Source organism: Dermacentor variabilis, chromosome 3 (genome assembly GCF_050947875.1).
Source record: "Dermacentor variabilis isolate Ectoservices chromosome 3, ASM5094787v1, whole genome shotgun sequence".
Lineage (NCBI taxonomy): Eukaryota > Metazoa > Arthropoda > Arachnida > Ixodida > Ixodidae > Dermacentor > Dermacentor variabilis.
In genome coordinates this window covers 192,947,134-192,964,710 of record NC_134570.1, presented here as the reverse complement: position 1 = coordinate 192,964,710, position 17,577 = coordinate 192,947,134, and the positions used below count along the sequence as shown (strand labels likewise).

Sequence of the window (17,577 nt, the reverse complement as noted above, 5' to 3'; positions counted from 1 at the left end):
CAAATAAGGCTGTTTGCGGATGACTGCGTTGTATTTCATACTATTAAGTCCGTATAGAAGGAGCTTAACTCTAGCTTGAATAAGATATTTTTGTAGTGCGAAGAATGGGGCATCACTGCAAACGTAGATAAAACTGTGTCTCTTCATATAACGCATAAAAACAATCCCCTGGAATACACGTATCAAATGGGATCTGCTCCATTAAAGCGAGTTGAGAGTCACAGGTACCTTGGCGTAACGTTAACTAATAAATTTTCTTCAGATTGACAACACATGTTCTTCTGCCTTTCGGAAGCTAACTTATCTGTGGCACAAACTCAGAAATGCCCCCTCAAACGTTAAGCTACTTACTTACCTAACCAATATCCGGCCAAATCTTGAATATGCTTATGTTTCATTGAATCCCTATACTAAAGTCAATGTTAACAAACTTTAGACAATGCAGAGAAAATCTGTTCGTTTTATTTATTCTGAGTTCAAAAGTTCGGATTCGCCGTCAGAGTTGATGTTGGCTAACGACATTCCTTCGCTTGAACAAAGACGACAGAAACAGGTTAGATTTTGTAGATGATCTAATTAATCACAAATTGGCTCTGGACCCTTCATTATATGTGAGTCAACCCTCCACAAGGTATACACGACACCATCCTCCGGATACACTGACACCTAACTATGCTAAGACAGACAGCTATAAGTTCTCCTTCTTTCGGCGGACTATTACTGAATGGAATTCGCTGCCCGCCCCTTACAACATGTGACTGTTTTTTATGTAAGTTCTTATTGTCCTTTTCTTTGTTTTTGCATATAATGTGTTCTCCTTGCTGTTGAGTGAGCAAGGCAAGTCCTCGACTCTCAAACGCCCTTGCCTTTGATGTGCAATTCCCTTGCCTTTTTGTTTTACATCGTTCTGTTTGCACCATGGATTGATTTAGGTATTGTGTTTTGATCTTTTCACGAAGTGTTTCTGTGAGCAATATATCATTGTAAAGTCTATATATTTTATGAATGTATACGAACGTATCTTGTACATGTCTTGTGCTCAATGGCTGCCCGTCCTGCAAGGACCACAATGTGGTCTGCAGTCTGTACTAATAATAAAATAAATGAATAAATGCTTGTTTGGCAGAGGAATGTCTCCACACTACGGCCCGCAGGCCGCCCTCACGGGTAATCTGCGGTCAGCTGTGGTTCATGCGATGACAGCCAGCCCGTAGACATGCTCACAATGCCCGCGTTGTGATTCCGCCTGCTTGCGGGGCTTCTCTATGTGTTATTGTGCTTCTTTCTGAGAGCTGTCTGCACTGCACAGAGAAGATCACGCCATCTCGTTAGAGGCAACACCGACGAATGCGGAGTCTCATGCGACCATTCGCCTGAGGAACGCGTGACGCTCCAATTGGCTGGTGCACACCACTACGTCAGAAGACGCACCGAATTAGAGGGGCCCTGAACCAAACACGGCAATCAAACACCGCCTCCACTCTGCTCCCGTTCCTTCTTCCATGCCTTTCACTGCAAAGGTACGGTGGTGGGGGGGGGGGGGGTGCCCACAACGCTCCGTCTTCTAAATTTCACCCTGGCGCGCAGTTGAAATTCCATTTCGAATGATAACGTAGACTCTACTACTTCCTATTTTGGTGCCTACAATGCGCTAAACGCAAGCCAAACGCGGTTGTCCTCAGCGAGCTGCAGTGCGCTTAGTCATTGGACTCGAGGCGACACCCCGAGGCGCCGGCGGTATCTCTACTACGTTGCAAATAGTTGCAAATAGCAGCCGCGTCTGGAAACACGCTTTATTACGAAATAGGGCGTCCCTAAGAGAATGAGGAGGAGGCTTCTGTTGAAACGAGAGCGCTTGCGAGAAAGATGACGTTGGGCTCCCCTTCCGATTCCACGCACCGCGTAGGCAGCTAAACTTGGCTAAAATTTCCAGAGAAGTGTATTCCACCCGAGGACTATGCTATTTCACCGAGCCCGAAGGGCGGTTCAGGGCCCCGTAAAGCTTGCTCAGCTTTGTCCAGACACATTGGGCCCAGAGAGTGCAGCAGCAGCAGCAGCAAGCCAAGTGATCTTTGTGCTGTCTATCGCTTGAACGCAAACTTAGTGGGAGAACACAGCGCACACAAACCTACGAGCCGTCAGCCACCAAGACTCTGCCCCCAAAGCAGATCGTTTTGAAGATAAAGCCCGCGCGACCGCGCGCGGCCTAAGTACCTGCTCTCTCCCCTCCCCCACGGTCATGCACGCAAAAGAATACGCTGCTCTTCCTGCCCTTGCGCACGCGAGATTGAGCCGCCATCGTCGGCTCACCGTCGCACGCGTTCACTCGGATAGACAGCGTACGGCGCGCGAGGGCGATGTTACCACGATACGAACCCTGTACGAATGCATCGCAAAGAAAACCTGTAGCAATTGCCAGAGGAGATCAATCCAGCGCGCTTCCGCCTACCTTCCTCATCTGCGGCGCTTCGACTCGTTCATCCGTTACCACTTCGCTCCACGTCACCTACACATTCATCTAAGTGGGGCAATTTTGCCGCGCACTCGGCGCACTCCTTTGTGCTTTGACCGGCGCGCGATTCTCTTCACGTCCAGGCGCCTTCCTCGTTCTCTGGCTTCGCGGCTTCAGACAGACACCGGCGATATCACAAGCTGCCCAGTTAAGCTTGCGCGCAAAGTTATGTTGAAAATACGATTTCCTGATCAAAGTGACCCCGAATCGTTACTGCCCAAACCCGCTTCAATGTATTTAGGTGACGGACGCATTTCAGGGCGACTCCACATGTTACAAACATGTATAACCAACACTTCTCTCAAAGGTATAGACTTCGCTATAAACGATTTGGACTACATATTTAAAAGATGATACTATGCGCACCAGGGCGGGAATGGTTGGAGCACGACGACATTCCCCATATATAAGGAATGGCGGCCCGGCTCCCTACATCTAAGGAACGTGCCGGCTCAGTTGTTTGCGCAATTGGACCCCGCGAAGCAAGGTCTATTAGGCTGCGCCTTTCAAGCGCTGATGCTGACCAACCAAAAATAAAGTGAGCATCGTAAGGCTGGATATGCAATCGATGACCGGGGGTCCGTGCCCGTTTGCATTCGTGGCGCTCTGGGCCGTGTGCGCACAGGTGCCTCACGGCGATGCTGCACATCCCGTGTAAGGCTTCTCACTTCAGCCGTACAGCAGTTTATCAATCAAAACCTATACTCGACGGACATTCCGAGTCTGGTTTAGACCTACAATTCACCCACGAATTCCGGGAGTTTCAGTAACATTTCGTTCTAACCGAATTAACCTCAATTTGCTTTTGGCGCAGTGACCTTGGTATGAAGAACACCAAGAACGAACGTCATTCGACGTTCCCTTGCGGAAGTTCTTTGATATGGCGTAACGTTTACCACGCGGAATAATTTGATGCGTTTGTTGTTATTGCATTCCATAATAACAACCTTGTGGGAAACGTTCGACGAACTTTTTCAGGCTCGCAGCAAGCCTAGGATATGTGCACTTGACTGCATTATTTGAATTAAATCGGACGGGTCGCCGTCGGTCATGTGCACTGCACAAATTTAGTGCAATAAGCAAGCACTCAAATAAAACACACTGCTTCACAGCAAAGCTGGCGAGACTAATTGCCATTCATCAATATAAACATTATTATGCCTTTACACAAAATGTGGCCGTTGTCTCTGCTTGGCCTGCAAAACCACTCTTTCTTTGTGTAAGTCTGCTTCACTGCTGCACAAGTCCTCCACAGAAGGAGTAAAAACACGAAATCCATTGGAATACGGACATAAGCGTATGTAATTCATACTAGTGAAACCATTGCAGGCTGTGGACAGAGCAAGTTACTTTAATCTCTTTATTGTCTTGTTCTTTGCTGAAATGGCACAGCCACAGTTCTTTTTTTCTTGATGGAAATTGAAACGACAATAGGACACATTTTATCTGGGCCGTCAGCGGAACGGTATTGCAATGTGTTTGCTGGGAGAGGCAGCGCAGTTGCATCCCCAAATAACCTGCAGAGGTCAGCATTGTTGTCAGATGTAAGCATTGTTATCAGCATAGCTGTCAGCAGCCATGACTCTGAAGTTATAGCACTTGATCCACCGTGGTATGACAAATTTAGACAGGTAAGTCACCAGTACCAGTTCTTTCACAAACAGCCAGAACGTGACGACAAATAAGCCTCATGCTGGAAGAAGTAGTGCACGTGCACGCGCAAATTTTCTGTGGAACTACATGACACCTGCTACCAGAACTTGAGGCAGTATAAACAACCGGCTCTAGTCGCTGTATTTCTGGAGGCGTTTTTTTAGCTTTGTCTGCTTCTTTGTAGATTGCAGGAAAACATCGGAGTTATCTCCTCGGCACATATGGCTTAACATGCTTGGCGCTTCATACGAGCAAAATGTGCATGTTTTCATGACACATGCACGATGTATGGCTTCTTGCGTTAGTGCATTTGACAGCTTCACAACGCCCATCCCAGCCCCGTGCAATTTGTCAGGCGATGATAAAATGTGCCTGGTGTTGGCATTCTCAGATTCGACTCTTTTGGTGGTGTTGCCGCCTGCAGAGAACACCTTGTCAGAGAGGTGTCTTCCCCACATATTTATGGTGTTTCTCAATGTCACTCAAAGTACATGACCGTTAGCGTGTCTTAAATAGTCAGTATGTAACTCATCAAATGTCTCTGCAGTTTGCACATTCACCATTTCACTTTCTTCCACCAAATGTGCAAACTGTTTGGCAGCTGCCTGGAAAGCCTTCACGACAAGAAATTTGCAAAGCTGCATGACATGTCTTGAATAAAACGTTTCTCGTATTGCAGCTATTTCTCTAAGGTATTTGTCCACAATGAGAAACTTAGTGCACGGTGCGTCTGAATTTTCATGAACAACAGTTTCAAGCGGCTTAGTGACGACATGTTGTTGTTCGAATGCAAAGAAGGCATATGCGACGACATGACTAGAACATGCTCCGTCTTTAAGCATAAACACAAAACAAAGACCCATGTTAGTAGGTATGTGGTGTCTAGGAGTAAAATCTCGGGGTATCCCTCAAAAAATCCTACGCATATCTGTCTCGTTTGCACATAGAAAATCTGAAGCTCTTTGTCTTCATCTGTAATTGAAATAACTGTTGCCTTTTTCTTTCCACGGAAGTCGCAGGTCACTTGCGTGAGATTATCGACATCGTTTCCTCTATACTTCGTAGTTTGCATGTTTAGCATGTCCTCCACAGTGATTACTTTTCCTGTAAAACAATTAGGAATAAGAGAAACAAGGCTGACTCACAATTACATCAAAGATATGAGAATACTGCTATCTCCGCCTTCCTTTGATGAGGCTGAGTCGCACGTTAATCTCAAGGAGTGGCTGCAAAAGCTTGGCTTCATTGTCGTTCAGCTTCCTGCACTCCGCATGGGAAGCAAACATGTCAGGTGTGGGGTAATGATTGTGTTCTAGCATCACACAGGTGTGTTCCAATGTTTGGCTTGCACGCCTGGCATCAATCATAATTCTAGTAGGGCAGTTATTTTTTCATTGTTCTAAAAGAAAAAATATGCGGATCCCTCGAACTGTGGGAATCGATGTAAGCGAAGCTTCGTGTGCTGTTTGCTCTGGCTGACGAAAAATAGTGGTGATTGACGGGGAATGTTTAATTACTTCAACGTATAGTGCAATGCGAGAGTGGTTACATGATGTTAAACATTGCCTTGCTTGCGTACACCACTGCTATTGCTATGCGTGGTGCACAGAGCCCACAGGCAGACGTCCTTGCTTCAGTCGTTGTTATGCACTATAGTTGATAATCTCGCAGAAGGGTGAGCGTTATCATTGCCTCACATGCTACATCGCATCGTTGCAGAAGTAGTAAACTTCAGTTGAATTATAGAACTCTGCGTGCCATAACCACAATCGCATTACGAAGCCCACCGTAGTGGCCGACTCCGGATTAATTTTGACACCCTGATCTTCTTTAATGCCACCCTACATCTAAATGCGCTCGTGCTTTTTTTTAATTCGCGCTCGTCAGAATGCGTCTGTCGCGGTCGGGATCAAACCCACGACTTCGAGGAATGCCATAGCCCCATTGCTACCGGGTCGGACACAGAAGACTTGATTTCACGTGCGATTTGATGAGGGTTTGCTTCTACACGCCCAGCGTTGTTCGATTGACAAATCTGCAGGGTATTCATCTTTTAGAAATAACATAAACATAACGTACTATTCGTTGAAATTAAATTTATCCAGCTTGTGCGCAAGCGCTGTCGTGTCTAGCAGTAGCATTTTCTATCCTTGTCGCGTCGCTTTCCCCCTCTCCCACCATCACCCCATGTATAGGAACTGCGAGCCAAGGGTGACACGGCTGTTATACACTCGTTTCTCGACTACGCCGGTTATACCCATTATCTGCTTTCTCCCTTCCTCCTCTCTGCCATTCTATCTAGCTCTCCTCTGGACTTCCACGTTAGAAATAACTTCTCCGATGCGGTTGCGGGGAGGGGGTGGGGGAGCGGCATGTATAATTACAGTTGTCATGAGGCTAAGCTGGTGACGCCTAGGGAGCTCCAGAGATCGTTGTGCACATTCGACGCGGTGCAAAGTTCCTGACGAGTTTCTCGCGTCACCGTTCCTCTCTGCCGCCTTCCTGTCATGTATACACACGCTCTGAACCACCCCCCACGCGGTGTGCCAGACGGTAGCAGCAGCAGCAGCAGTGGGAAATTCGAAGAAAGACCGAAAGAAAGCTTTGGTTTAAAAATTCGTTGCCTTTCCACTCTATGAAGGTGGATGACCAGCGAATCTGTGAATGTCCCTTAATGGCACACCGTTCATTGCCGTTCGTAAAACGCCGTATGCACATATATGGCAGGCGAGGCGGGACTAGTCGCTCGTCCACGATGTTGAGGCTCGGAAGATCATGAGGCACCGGGGTGTTTACATACCCACGGATTGTTGCAAAACACGGCACGACGCCTTTAGTAACAAATCCCGGCACGTAGAACGGACACGCACCTCACCACACTCCGAGGGCACACACTGCTTCACCGTAGCCAAGACGATCGTGCGCTGATCGACGTCCCGCAGTGCAGTGGTGTTCAAGAGGTCGCTTCAAAACTGCAAGCGGTCACACGCCAACACAGGCCAAACGAAATTCGTTCCCCACAAGCTTCCTTTGAAACTTGGCCGTGGCTCCGGTAAAGCGTTCCAAGTTTGCGGGATCGGGTCCGCATGGACGGTTCCCATTTCTTTCCGCCTCGCAGTCCAGGCGCGCCACACGTTTGCGGGACTGCCGCCACCGGAGAACGGAAGAAAATTAAAGGAGCTACGCAAGTGCTTGGAACGCCGAAAAAGAGAGGGCGATGCCAAGGTAGACATGGTCGACGCGGGTCAAAGTGTAGTATCTCTTCATATCAGCTTAATATCTGACATGGGGTGTATTGGACATAAGATATTAAACATATTTTTCCAAGTTGGCGGAGTGCGCATAGCCTGCTTCACCCCTGCAGCGGGTCGGCCAGGTATTGCACTGTCTTCGGTATTGGCATTTTAATCTACGAGGCTCGAAAGACGCGCGCAATTTTTTCCAGATCCCAGCCATATACACGTTCGTTGTAGAAACATGGTTTCGTTTCACCATGCACACGCTGTCGAAAGTTACAGCACACGAGACGACTTCGATTAAGGACCTGACTGATCTCCGGTCTGGGCGTATCCCCTCGCACCTTATTCTGTGGTTACTGCCGTGGTTCCGCGTGAATGTTCCGTGGGCGAACTTTCATTTTATGTCCATATTGATAGGTCCAGAAGCCAGGTGTGCGTTGCAGTCTTTTTGCGGTACAATGCGTTTGTCCGCAGCTGCAACTTGCACAAAGCCCTAACAAAGTCGTTATGCGATGAAAATCTTGCCCCACCTTAATCTCCATGCCAACACGTGCGTAAACAGCCACACAGCGCTGCCACAGAGTGCATGTGGCATCAATTGACAAAGAAGCGCTTTCACCGCGGTATTGTAGATGGCGCTAGCTAACACCTAGGCCTGCTGAAACAAAAATATGACTCATTCGGCAAGTGGAAACAGACCCAATAATTTGATAATGCCTTGGTAGCGAAATAAAAAGAACAACATCAGTGTCAACAATGAGGAAATTGGCCTACCCAAGATAGCGCTGCATCGTCATGCATCCAGTCATTTACGGCAGGGGCGCAATCAGTAGTTGGCATAGCATCATCCTACCTTAAAATATATTTGTCAGTGGAATGCGCTTATGCTGCTTTTAGCACCCGCTATGAACTGTAATCATTGTTTTGTATTAATTATTAAATGGTATTAAAGGCACAAATTCCGCCTCTGAACACTTTTTTTCGACCTTGTGTCTTGAGCTATTTAGCATTTTATCCAGGAGACGACGCAGGTGGGAGGAGTTCTGTTACTCTACCAGTAATTCTGCCTTTTGCTCCGGCACTCTGTGCTCATAGTGTGCAAAACATTAGCTAGAAAGAGAAAATTTTCTGCGGCGCTTTTGACGCCACCTGACACCGCACATTTGACTCGAAGGTACACGGCGCCGTTCATGCAGCCTTCTAACCGAAAACTTATTAAGGGACTAGATGCAAGCTACCAGAAAGCGAGCAATAATTGTCTGACCTTTAACCTTTTCAAAGGAAACATCCAGCCAGATCAGGGAGCATGTATTGGTAGAAGCCTCCACGGATTTTTCAATCGTATGAACTTTATTAGTTCTGCCAGAGCAGAATAGCTTCTTACACACTTGTCTCGATGCGCGCACGTAGGAGACACGAAGCCCATTGCATGTCGCACTCTATATAAAGCAGAACACGACTCAACAACGCAGTGGAAAGCATGCCTTTATTTTAGACCGTCATTGCATTCCAGCCATTTCAAGCAGCAAATCTTGTATATAGAGCAAGGGGCGGTAATATATGCCTACAAACTAAGGCTGTCATCGCGGTTAAAAAGTTTACCTGCAGCACTTGTATAGGTATTGCGGCACACGTGGCGCTGTAATATCTGTTGCGGGGAAGCCTTTTTTAGGGGCACCGTCCAAAATATCTGATGGCGTTGCTTACTGCAATTGTTCATAAATTTTGCTATAACCTACAGCTAGTATACTTAGACACAAGGCCTAAACAAGGAGTGTCCCTGTCCATGATCAGAGCGAGTCTTATGCTCGTTCTATGAGCGAAATTGCAGAACTGAGAAGAGCCTTCGTGGAAGCTTCCGCCATTGTCATTGCTCTACTTGGAGTTGCTTTGGCTGCGAATGCCTCGCATTTGTTGAATTCCAAGGTCGTTGATTTCGTTGTAGTAAGGCAGCGAAGATTTCAGTCGCTCGTAGTAGTCCAGGACGACGGGAAAGCGGTTCAGTTCATAATCAGCGCACTGTAGACAAAAAAAAATATGAAGATTAATTCGCTGCCAATCATTTGTGATACAATGCATGCTCGTTAGACTTCATGATATGCGTCCAATCGATGGCGCTTATGATCATGACACGTGAAGGAGAAGTGTTTTCGGAAGTCATAACTGCTGTATTTCAAAATGGTTATAAAGTGAGTGCGAAATGGTGGAAATACCAGGAAAGTCGAGGCGTGCTGACAGTTGGTCGTCCAGCTTTCCTGAGAATACACCATGGTACAGTAAAATATCAAACTCCACAGCTGTCATGTCGTAAGAAGACGCCCATGCAGCAACCCTTAAGAAACTTGAAATATGAGTCAAGCCAGACCCACTACATTTTCCATATATGGTCTTAAATTGACATACCAAGCCCGATAAAGCGTCATATATATAAGGGTGTCAGTTGGCATAGAAGACCACATGTGTGGAGGCCTTTATTTATGCGGCGTCCAATACAGCCCTACAGCGAAAATCTTTATACAACGCGCCCCCCTCCCCCCCACACACCGGGTGGGGGGGAGCTTTAGGTAACATTTAGGTAACGAAAGCTTTAGGTAACATTAAAGGTATTCATTCTAAGAAAAGAAAGGCCTCTCCCTTAGGAGTCATGCCATCAGTGGTACCGACCACGAGGTGACAAGCAATACGTGCTTTTTTGTCGGTATTAAAAAAGAACGAATTAGTTAAATTTCCGGCGTGCTCCACTACGGCGTGTCTCATAATCAAAAGTAGTTTTGGCGCGTTAAACCACATAATTTAATTTACATTTTTATAAGGTTGCCAATACAGCATTATTTGACGCCTTATATAGCAGGAGAACGTCGATAGCCTGTCAAGCAAAAGAGAATTTGTGATCGCAGCTCAGCCTATACAGTGTGCGCAGGATCGCGGTTCTCAATGTCAATTACTCACATGGGCCCTAATCATGAGAAGAAAAGTTAGAAAAGAATAAGAATTGGTTTGAGTGCATACGGAAGGCATTACCAAATTCTGCCTGGGAGCTTATTACTTTCACGCAAACTAATGTGTACACACATTGCATTCTACCGGTGCTAACATGTGGGACAGAAACTCAGACATTAACAAATAAGCGTTAACAAGACACATCAGAGTTACAGGATGGGTGCCAAGGGACGGTAAGGGCAGTCGAGGGCAGCAGAAAATTAGGTGGGCTGACGAAACTAGGAAACTTTCACGCACAACATGGAATAAGCTAGCACAAGAAATGGTTGACTGGAGATCGCATGGCTTCGTCTTGCTGTGGACATAAATATAGGCTGCTGCTGCTGGTGATGATGATGATAGTGCGTTCCCTTTATTATTTCCTATCTATAAGCCCAATATCATACATGACGCTGCATAATAATAAGAGTTCATTCCGTGGCATTTTCCTGCTTATTTGGAATCTTGTTTTTCACAATCACCACGCAGTAACGACGCCGCATTGATGAAATAGAGAGAGAGGGAGAGAGAGAGAGAACAACTTTCTTGAAAAATGCCTGCAGAATAGACACACACACAACATACACACGCCAAAAGAACAGTCGTCTGTCCGCGGACCTTAGCTTTAGAAAACTTCCATTAACTCATGTTTGCCTGAATTAGAAAAAACTTAGAATTTTTTTATCTATCTTAATTATCATATTTTCGCCATTACCCTAATTGGGCACATCTTACATGTCAAGTGCAGCTTACAGACACGCATTTCAAACAATTCACAGTTACATTAATTAAGTTCGCATGACTTTTCTACAGCACATGTACTTCCTTCTGTCCTGACTATTATAAACGTAGTAAGCCGTGTCCACATTTTCTAAGCGATTATGGGAAACGCAACGGACACGACAAAATACAGTGGCTAGATTTCATCCAGCTTTTTTCTTATTTTCAAACCTGAAAACAAGTTTTTCCATTTATAGGTAGAGTACAAATAATTTGTATTATGACCCGCCGTGGTTGCTCAGTGGCTATGGTGTTGGGCTGCTGAGCACGAGGTCGCGGGATCGAATCCCGGCCACGGCGGCCGCATTTCGATGGGGGCGAAATGCGAAAACACCCGTGTGCTTAGATTTAGGTGCACGTTAAAGAACCCCAGGTGGTCAAAATTTCCGGAGTCCTCCACTACGGCGTGCCTCATAATCAGAAAGTGGTTTTGGCATGTAAAACCCCAAATATTATTATTATTATTAATTTGTATTATGAAAAAATACATGACATAGACGCACAAAGTAGGGAGATATACTGGAGTGTCGAAGGTGAACTTTGGAAAACTGGTGATCATGTCACGTGTATGTTTCTATTACGTGCAACACTTTCGCTACGAAGTGGTCGTGTTCTGTTATTGTTTACTAATACTATCCCGCTGTTTATATGAAAGAACAGGAAGTATCAGTCCATTCTTCTTTAACCCGCTGCGATAGCTTGTGGCTTTGAGCGGCTATGACATTACCCTGGTTGCCTCCATCGGTTACCTGGTTGCCTCCATCGTATTTCGATAAACTTGGCATGCGAAAACTCTCGTGTATTCGTATTAGGTGCCCGTTAAAGAGTCACTGGTAGTCAAAATGATTCCGGCGCCCTACAATGCGACGAGCCTCATAAACAGATCAGGGTCACGACACTGAAAACGTCAGAATTCAATTTCCGTCCCTTCCCGACGAACATAAACATGTTTCCCGAAAAAAGCTGCTAATCTTCATTGAAAATTCTTTTTTGCACCACGCATATTTTCGCCTTCCCTTGGCAGTAAAGGCGAAGGTAGCGGAAAGATTGATATAAAGAAGGGGAAAAAAGATAAAAAGCTAAAACGGCACAACTCCACCGGCTGCTCCCAGACACACTGGCGCGCACTTTGGAAGGCTTTTTCCCAACTGGCACGCCGTACTCACGAATGCCGGCTCTTTCCGTGGATTTTTTTTTTCTTATTTGTCCGTGACCTTTCTCCTTGCCAACAGCGTCTTGTCTCCCAAGGTGAAGAGGAGTTGCAATTTGCTTCTTTTCTTAAAGAGTGGCGCACCCGGCCAGAAGATGCTGTCTCCCGCTGCTCGGTTGTCGTTTACAAGCGTGGGAAAGCCACGAAAAGCGGATTCCATTCGCTTTGCATTGAACCACTGCCCTGTTACGAACGCATTCTGCATATTTCCGTGCTCTGTTCAATTCTACATGCTATACAGTTTTGTGAGCACCGAAAACGGAAGAAATAAAGAATAGACCAGCGAGTGCCCTGATGGGCCTCCTGATCATCGTTATTGGCGAAATTTCACTGATAGGCACAGGGTACATGAAAGGAACGGCTACCTGCAATTCAGGTGAGCCTAATTTCGGTTAACTTATTCTCTTCATTATTTCTGACGTGCCAATTGATTGAGTTTGTTATTGCTAAAACGGCTATTCTTTCTTTGATAGGGGTATGGGGCATGCTTAGCGGTAGTGAAGTCGCATCGCTCACAAACATTCTGCCCCTCAACGTGTACAAGTGTACACGTGCGTTCACATACACCATAACCAAGCAGAGATGACAGCAGGAGACATTCAAGGTTCTAAAGTGTCATTGCTGTAAACCTCGAATTCCAGGTGTTTCAACGACGACTGTCTTTCATTATTAGGAACAGCTGATTGGAGAGACAAAAATAATATTTTCGGCAGAATATTCGCAGTACGAACGGACAGGCAAGAGCCCTCTCTAAGTTAACTTATTATCCATATGAACTGCTTGGTTATGAAAGATTACAGTCATAGAGTTCGCATATTGAACGTTGGTAGGTAAGCTCCAGCCATAACAAATCGGCTTTCGAAATGGGCGAAAAGCTCTGATTCTAAGAACAATCGCACGAAGAATTCCGACTCATTTTCTCGGCAAAACCAAAACAGAGTATGTCTGAAACGAGCGAAATCACACCCTGAAGTTTCGTCGCGTGGTCACGTGGCCGTATCGTGGCGCGGCGGTTGGAGCACCAAGCTTTTCTAAGCGAGGTGATCTCGGGTGGCGGTGTGCGCTCAGTTTGTTCCCGCCCACGAAAAATTAAACAGTCGTCATTGGTGGTGTCGACAGCATATTGACATAGCTATTAACAAAGCATATTGACATGGCATTTAGTCACCGACACGTTTCTTCCATTTAGTCTCGCCACGTAGTTGTGATGTGACGTCCCTTTGAGGATAAGTTACTGACGCACTCGGTTCTGGTTGAGTCAGAGCTCATTCTCGACAAATTGCTTTAAATAAGTTTTAATTCGTTTGCGAACCTGACTATTCAGAGCTGACAAATTACTAGGGATATGCTTTTAGTAAAAAAGGGAAAGCCAAAATGCGTTCGAAGAGCACTGGATGAGTGCTGAAAAGATTTTTTTCAGACAATCGTATAAAAATATGTGCCGTCAGCTTTTTTGAACCGTGAAAGCATTACTCGCCCAGTTCGCGATTTTGCAGTATCCAGAGATGTACAATCAGCATTGAAAACCTAACGTTCATAACAAAAAAATGTTTATTACCGAGTCTTAGTTAATTAAGCTGCTAATGATCTCACATGGAGTTTTCTTTTGTACGCCCTTGTTGCGGGACTTTTGTCCCACGAAAGGGCGGTCTCAAATCCCGTATTTGCTGTATTCGGTCTCAAATCACGTATTTTAATTAATTAGAGACAATCCTCGTTGAAACGCTTCGTATTTATTTCTCAACTACTGAGTTAGTTGGTGTCTTGAAAGTTGAAAATCAAGCCCACAGCAAATGCTAGACGAAAGCTAAGCTCGACGAATTGTCATAACTACATCCTTAGCGCATCCAAAGGTTGCGGCGAATAAAACGGTAGTAAATTGTGGTTTGTAGTTTTTTTTTTCTGGGCAGTAAATAACCAACTGTTTTTTAAAGTTGCATGCAACACAGTGAAGATGTTTACACCTTCTAAGGGTGTTTTCTTGTCGCACTGGTTACACCCTTACCGTTAGGGCCTGACAAAAATTTACAGAGGCCAACAACGGAGCTCTAACTAGACTCGCGATGACAAAAGACGTAGTTGAGTACTATGTAATAATGCTGACAACCTTGGGCGCACAGAAATATCCGATAGGACAGTTTCATATCTCTAACTGTGAAATGAGCTTGTCGGATATTTCTCTGCGTCCAAGGCTGTCAGAGTGTTTACGCAGTTTTCAACTAGTTCTTTTGTCATCGCACGTCTAGTTAGGGCTCCGTTGTGGGCCTCTATGAAATTTTGTAAGGCCCCAACGGTAAGGGTGTTACCAATGCGACAAGAAAACACCCTTGAGGGTGTAAACATTTTTCAGTGAAAAGACTCCTGAGATACTGCATATTTGAACAAGACAACAGAACCGTATGGCGTTCATAGAAAGGTGTCGACACTAGTTTCGGCCATGTGAGCAGCTGTCATCCAGCTAATGTTAAGAGGTAGGTTTAGCTCGGGTGCTCCTATCTAAATACACGTAAAAAGAGAATTCGTTTTTCTCTGCAACCAATACACCAAATTTGACGAGGTTTGTTGCATTTAGTGACTGCATTTAGTGACTTTGAAGTTTAGTCACTGCTGGTTTCGAGTTTTTTATGTAATTCGTGAATTTTTTATTAGAAATGGGCAACAGTCGCAAATTTTCTGAAAACGAAACTATCAAGTTTACAACTCTGTAACGCAGCAATGAAAAACGATATCACAATTCTGGGAACTGCGTCTAATAGTACAGCTCAAGCGGACAAAATTAATGTTACACATGGATCTGAAAAAAATTTGGTAATACGAAAATGCAGCTTTTACAGACCGCTGGTGCACAACGTAACGAATTCACGTAAGCTATAAATTTACATATTGAATTTTTCTGCTTTGAATGATCTAATGGATGCCGCTTACAGAACAGCGATATGTGTTCTTGATGTAGATATTTTAATTTGTAAATTTCCTGCTTCTATTTTTCTAAAACATTCCAATTTTGAGAATTCTTTTTTAAACATTCAAGCCCTAAATCGAAGTTCCCCTTCCAGCAGTCACTAGAAATTAACTGTCACTCTCAAATGCAACAAATTTGATAAAACTGCGTCACGGGGTTATTTCAGAAAGACTTTCTTGCGTTTTGCATGTATTTGAATACGTCGCGTCGGAGTTGGGACCGAGCTAAAGCTTATTCTTAAGTACTTTTCCATGGCAAGTATGCGTCATTTACATATGCTGTGGATGGTCATTCTTGGCTATAAGCTTGTCCTTTATTTCGCTTACAGCACGCACAATTGCTACGCAAGCAGGGCAACGTGACTCAGAACAGCATGCCTACGTTTCGATACGTAGACTTACCGTTCTAAGAAGTTATATCCACCTGTAAAAATGCAGGCCAGCCTTAATGACGCGCGTTATCATTTTTAATGTAACTTTTATACCATAGTATGCGATTCCGTATGTCAGCCCCTTCTTGATTTTTAGATTAGCACAAAGAAAGGTAATCTTGAAGTTCATATAAAGGAGACTACGATGAAAAAATTAAGTTCTGGGTCTTTACATGCCAGGAGAACGATGTGATCTTAGTCACGACATAGTGGAGGAACACGCGAATATTTTTGACCAACTGGAGATTTTTAACGTGCCCCAATGCACGGGACAGAGGCAATTTAGCCTTTCGCCCCATCGAAATACCGCCGCCCCGGCCCGTATTTAATCTCGCGACCTCGTGCTTAGCAGCGCAACACCATAGCCGCTAAGCCACCACGGCTGGTGCAGATAAACTGGTGAGATGTTTGCAAATATCCACGCAAGTACACTAGGGATTTAAAGAAGCCCTCCAGGAGGATGAATTAAATCTTGATGCAATAATGTCTGGCGGAAATGGTTCGCCCTTTAGTTTCGACATGTACCAGTAAGATCTTGATGAGGGCTAGTTGTTCATATTTAGAACTTGATGTTGAACAGCGCGAATAAAACAAGGACATGAGGAAATAGGAAACAAATGCCACAGACAAGCGCTTGCCTGTGGCATTTGTTTCCTCGTGTCCTTGTTTTATTCGCGCTGTTCAACCTGAAGTTCTACATAAATGCCATTCGCGTTTCCAGAAAAGAAGCGATAACACGATCAAGAAATACTGTTCTAGAGTACTTGCATAGTTCTTAAACGAGAAGAGAGGGGGTTAACCGAGGGTCCCGATTTTTATTAGTCATATCATAAGAAGCCAACAAACACCGACACCAAGGACAACATAGGGGAAATTACTTGTGCTTAATAAATGAAATTGGTAGAGCATCGCACGCGAAATGCGAAGGTTGTGGGTTCGGTTCTCACCTGCGGCAAGTTGTTTTTTTCATCCACTTTAATTTCCATTAATTTATCCTTTGTTTATTTCATTTATTAAGCACAAGTAATTTCCCCTATGTTGTCCTTGGTGTCAGTGTTTGTTGGCTTCTTATGATTTGCATAGTTCTTGTCATATTACACTTGCCCAGATATAGGCAAATATATGTATTGCACAGATATGTATTTACTTAAGGCATCACTGTATATAAACATATATATGGCAGACATGTACGCAAATGTCATATGAGGCTTATCCAGGGAAAAGACGGGGAATACGGCGATGGAAATTCAAGACGATGAGCAAAACGTGAACAAGGTGAATGCAGGGGCCGAAGTGGTTTTGTCTTCTTCAAGGCGACGTACGCTTTCCTCGCCAAAGGAAAGCGTACGTCACCTTGAAGAAGACAAGTCCACGTGCCGAAACGTTGGCTCCTGCATTCACCTTGTTCACATTTTGCTCATCGATATGAGGCTTATGTAATATAACTGACATATGACTCAAACAAATGCACATACCTCACTAGGTATGGCTGGAAAGCTACGAGGCCACATATGGCTATAGTATGCGACCATATCTGCAAATCCTTTATGTAGTGAAATCTGTAATAATCTACATAAAATGAAATAGGCAAATTCTTTAACGGAAGTGCGCTTATCAAGCCATGACCTCACTTGTTTCATGTTCGCTGACTTCGAGGCATAACCGTCGCATCCCTCATGGGCCTGTGCTCATGGGTCAACTGATGCACTGTTCCGCAATTCTGTCTGAATTTTTGGTGTGCAATCAACGAAATTTGTTATGCTGGAGAAATTTAAACCATTAGCTTGTCGCACACCTGCAAGCGGTTAGGAA

General features: G+C 44.9%; 1 protein-coding gene and 1 non-coding gene across 2 annotated transcripts in view; one reads left to right on the top strand and one right to left on the bottom strand.

Moving 5' to 3' along the window:
- The first annotated feature begins 7,382 nt into the window (after positions 1 to 7,382).
- On the top strand, positions 7,383 to 7,575 carry LOC142576826 (U2 spliceosomal RNA). The gene has a single exon (XR_012826974.1). It is a non-coding gene; the product is annotated as a U2 spliceosomal RNA (small nuclear RNA).
- A 1,704-nt stretch (positions 7,576 to 9,279) lies between these two features.
- The window catches only part of LOC142574966 (glutathione S-transferase 1-like), a 91,621-nt gene continuing 83,323 nt past the window's right edge, over positions 9,280 to 17,577 (bottom strand). The window contains exon 6 of the mRNA XM_075683944.1: positions 9,280 to 9,423. Within this exon, the coding sequence (XP_075540059.1) occupies positions 9,280 to 9,423 (144 nt within the window). The remainder of the gene's footprint in view (positions 9,424 to 17,577) is intronic.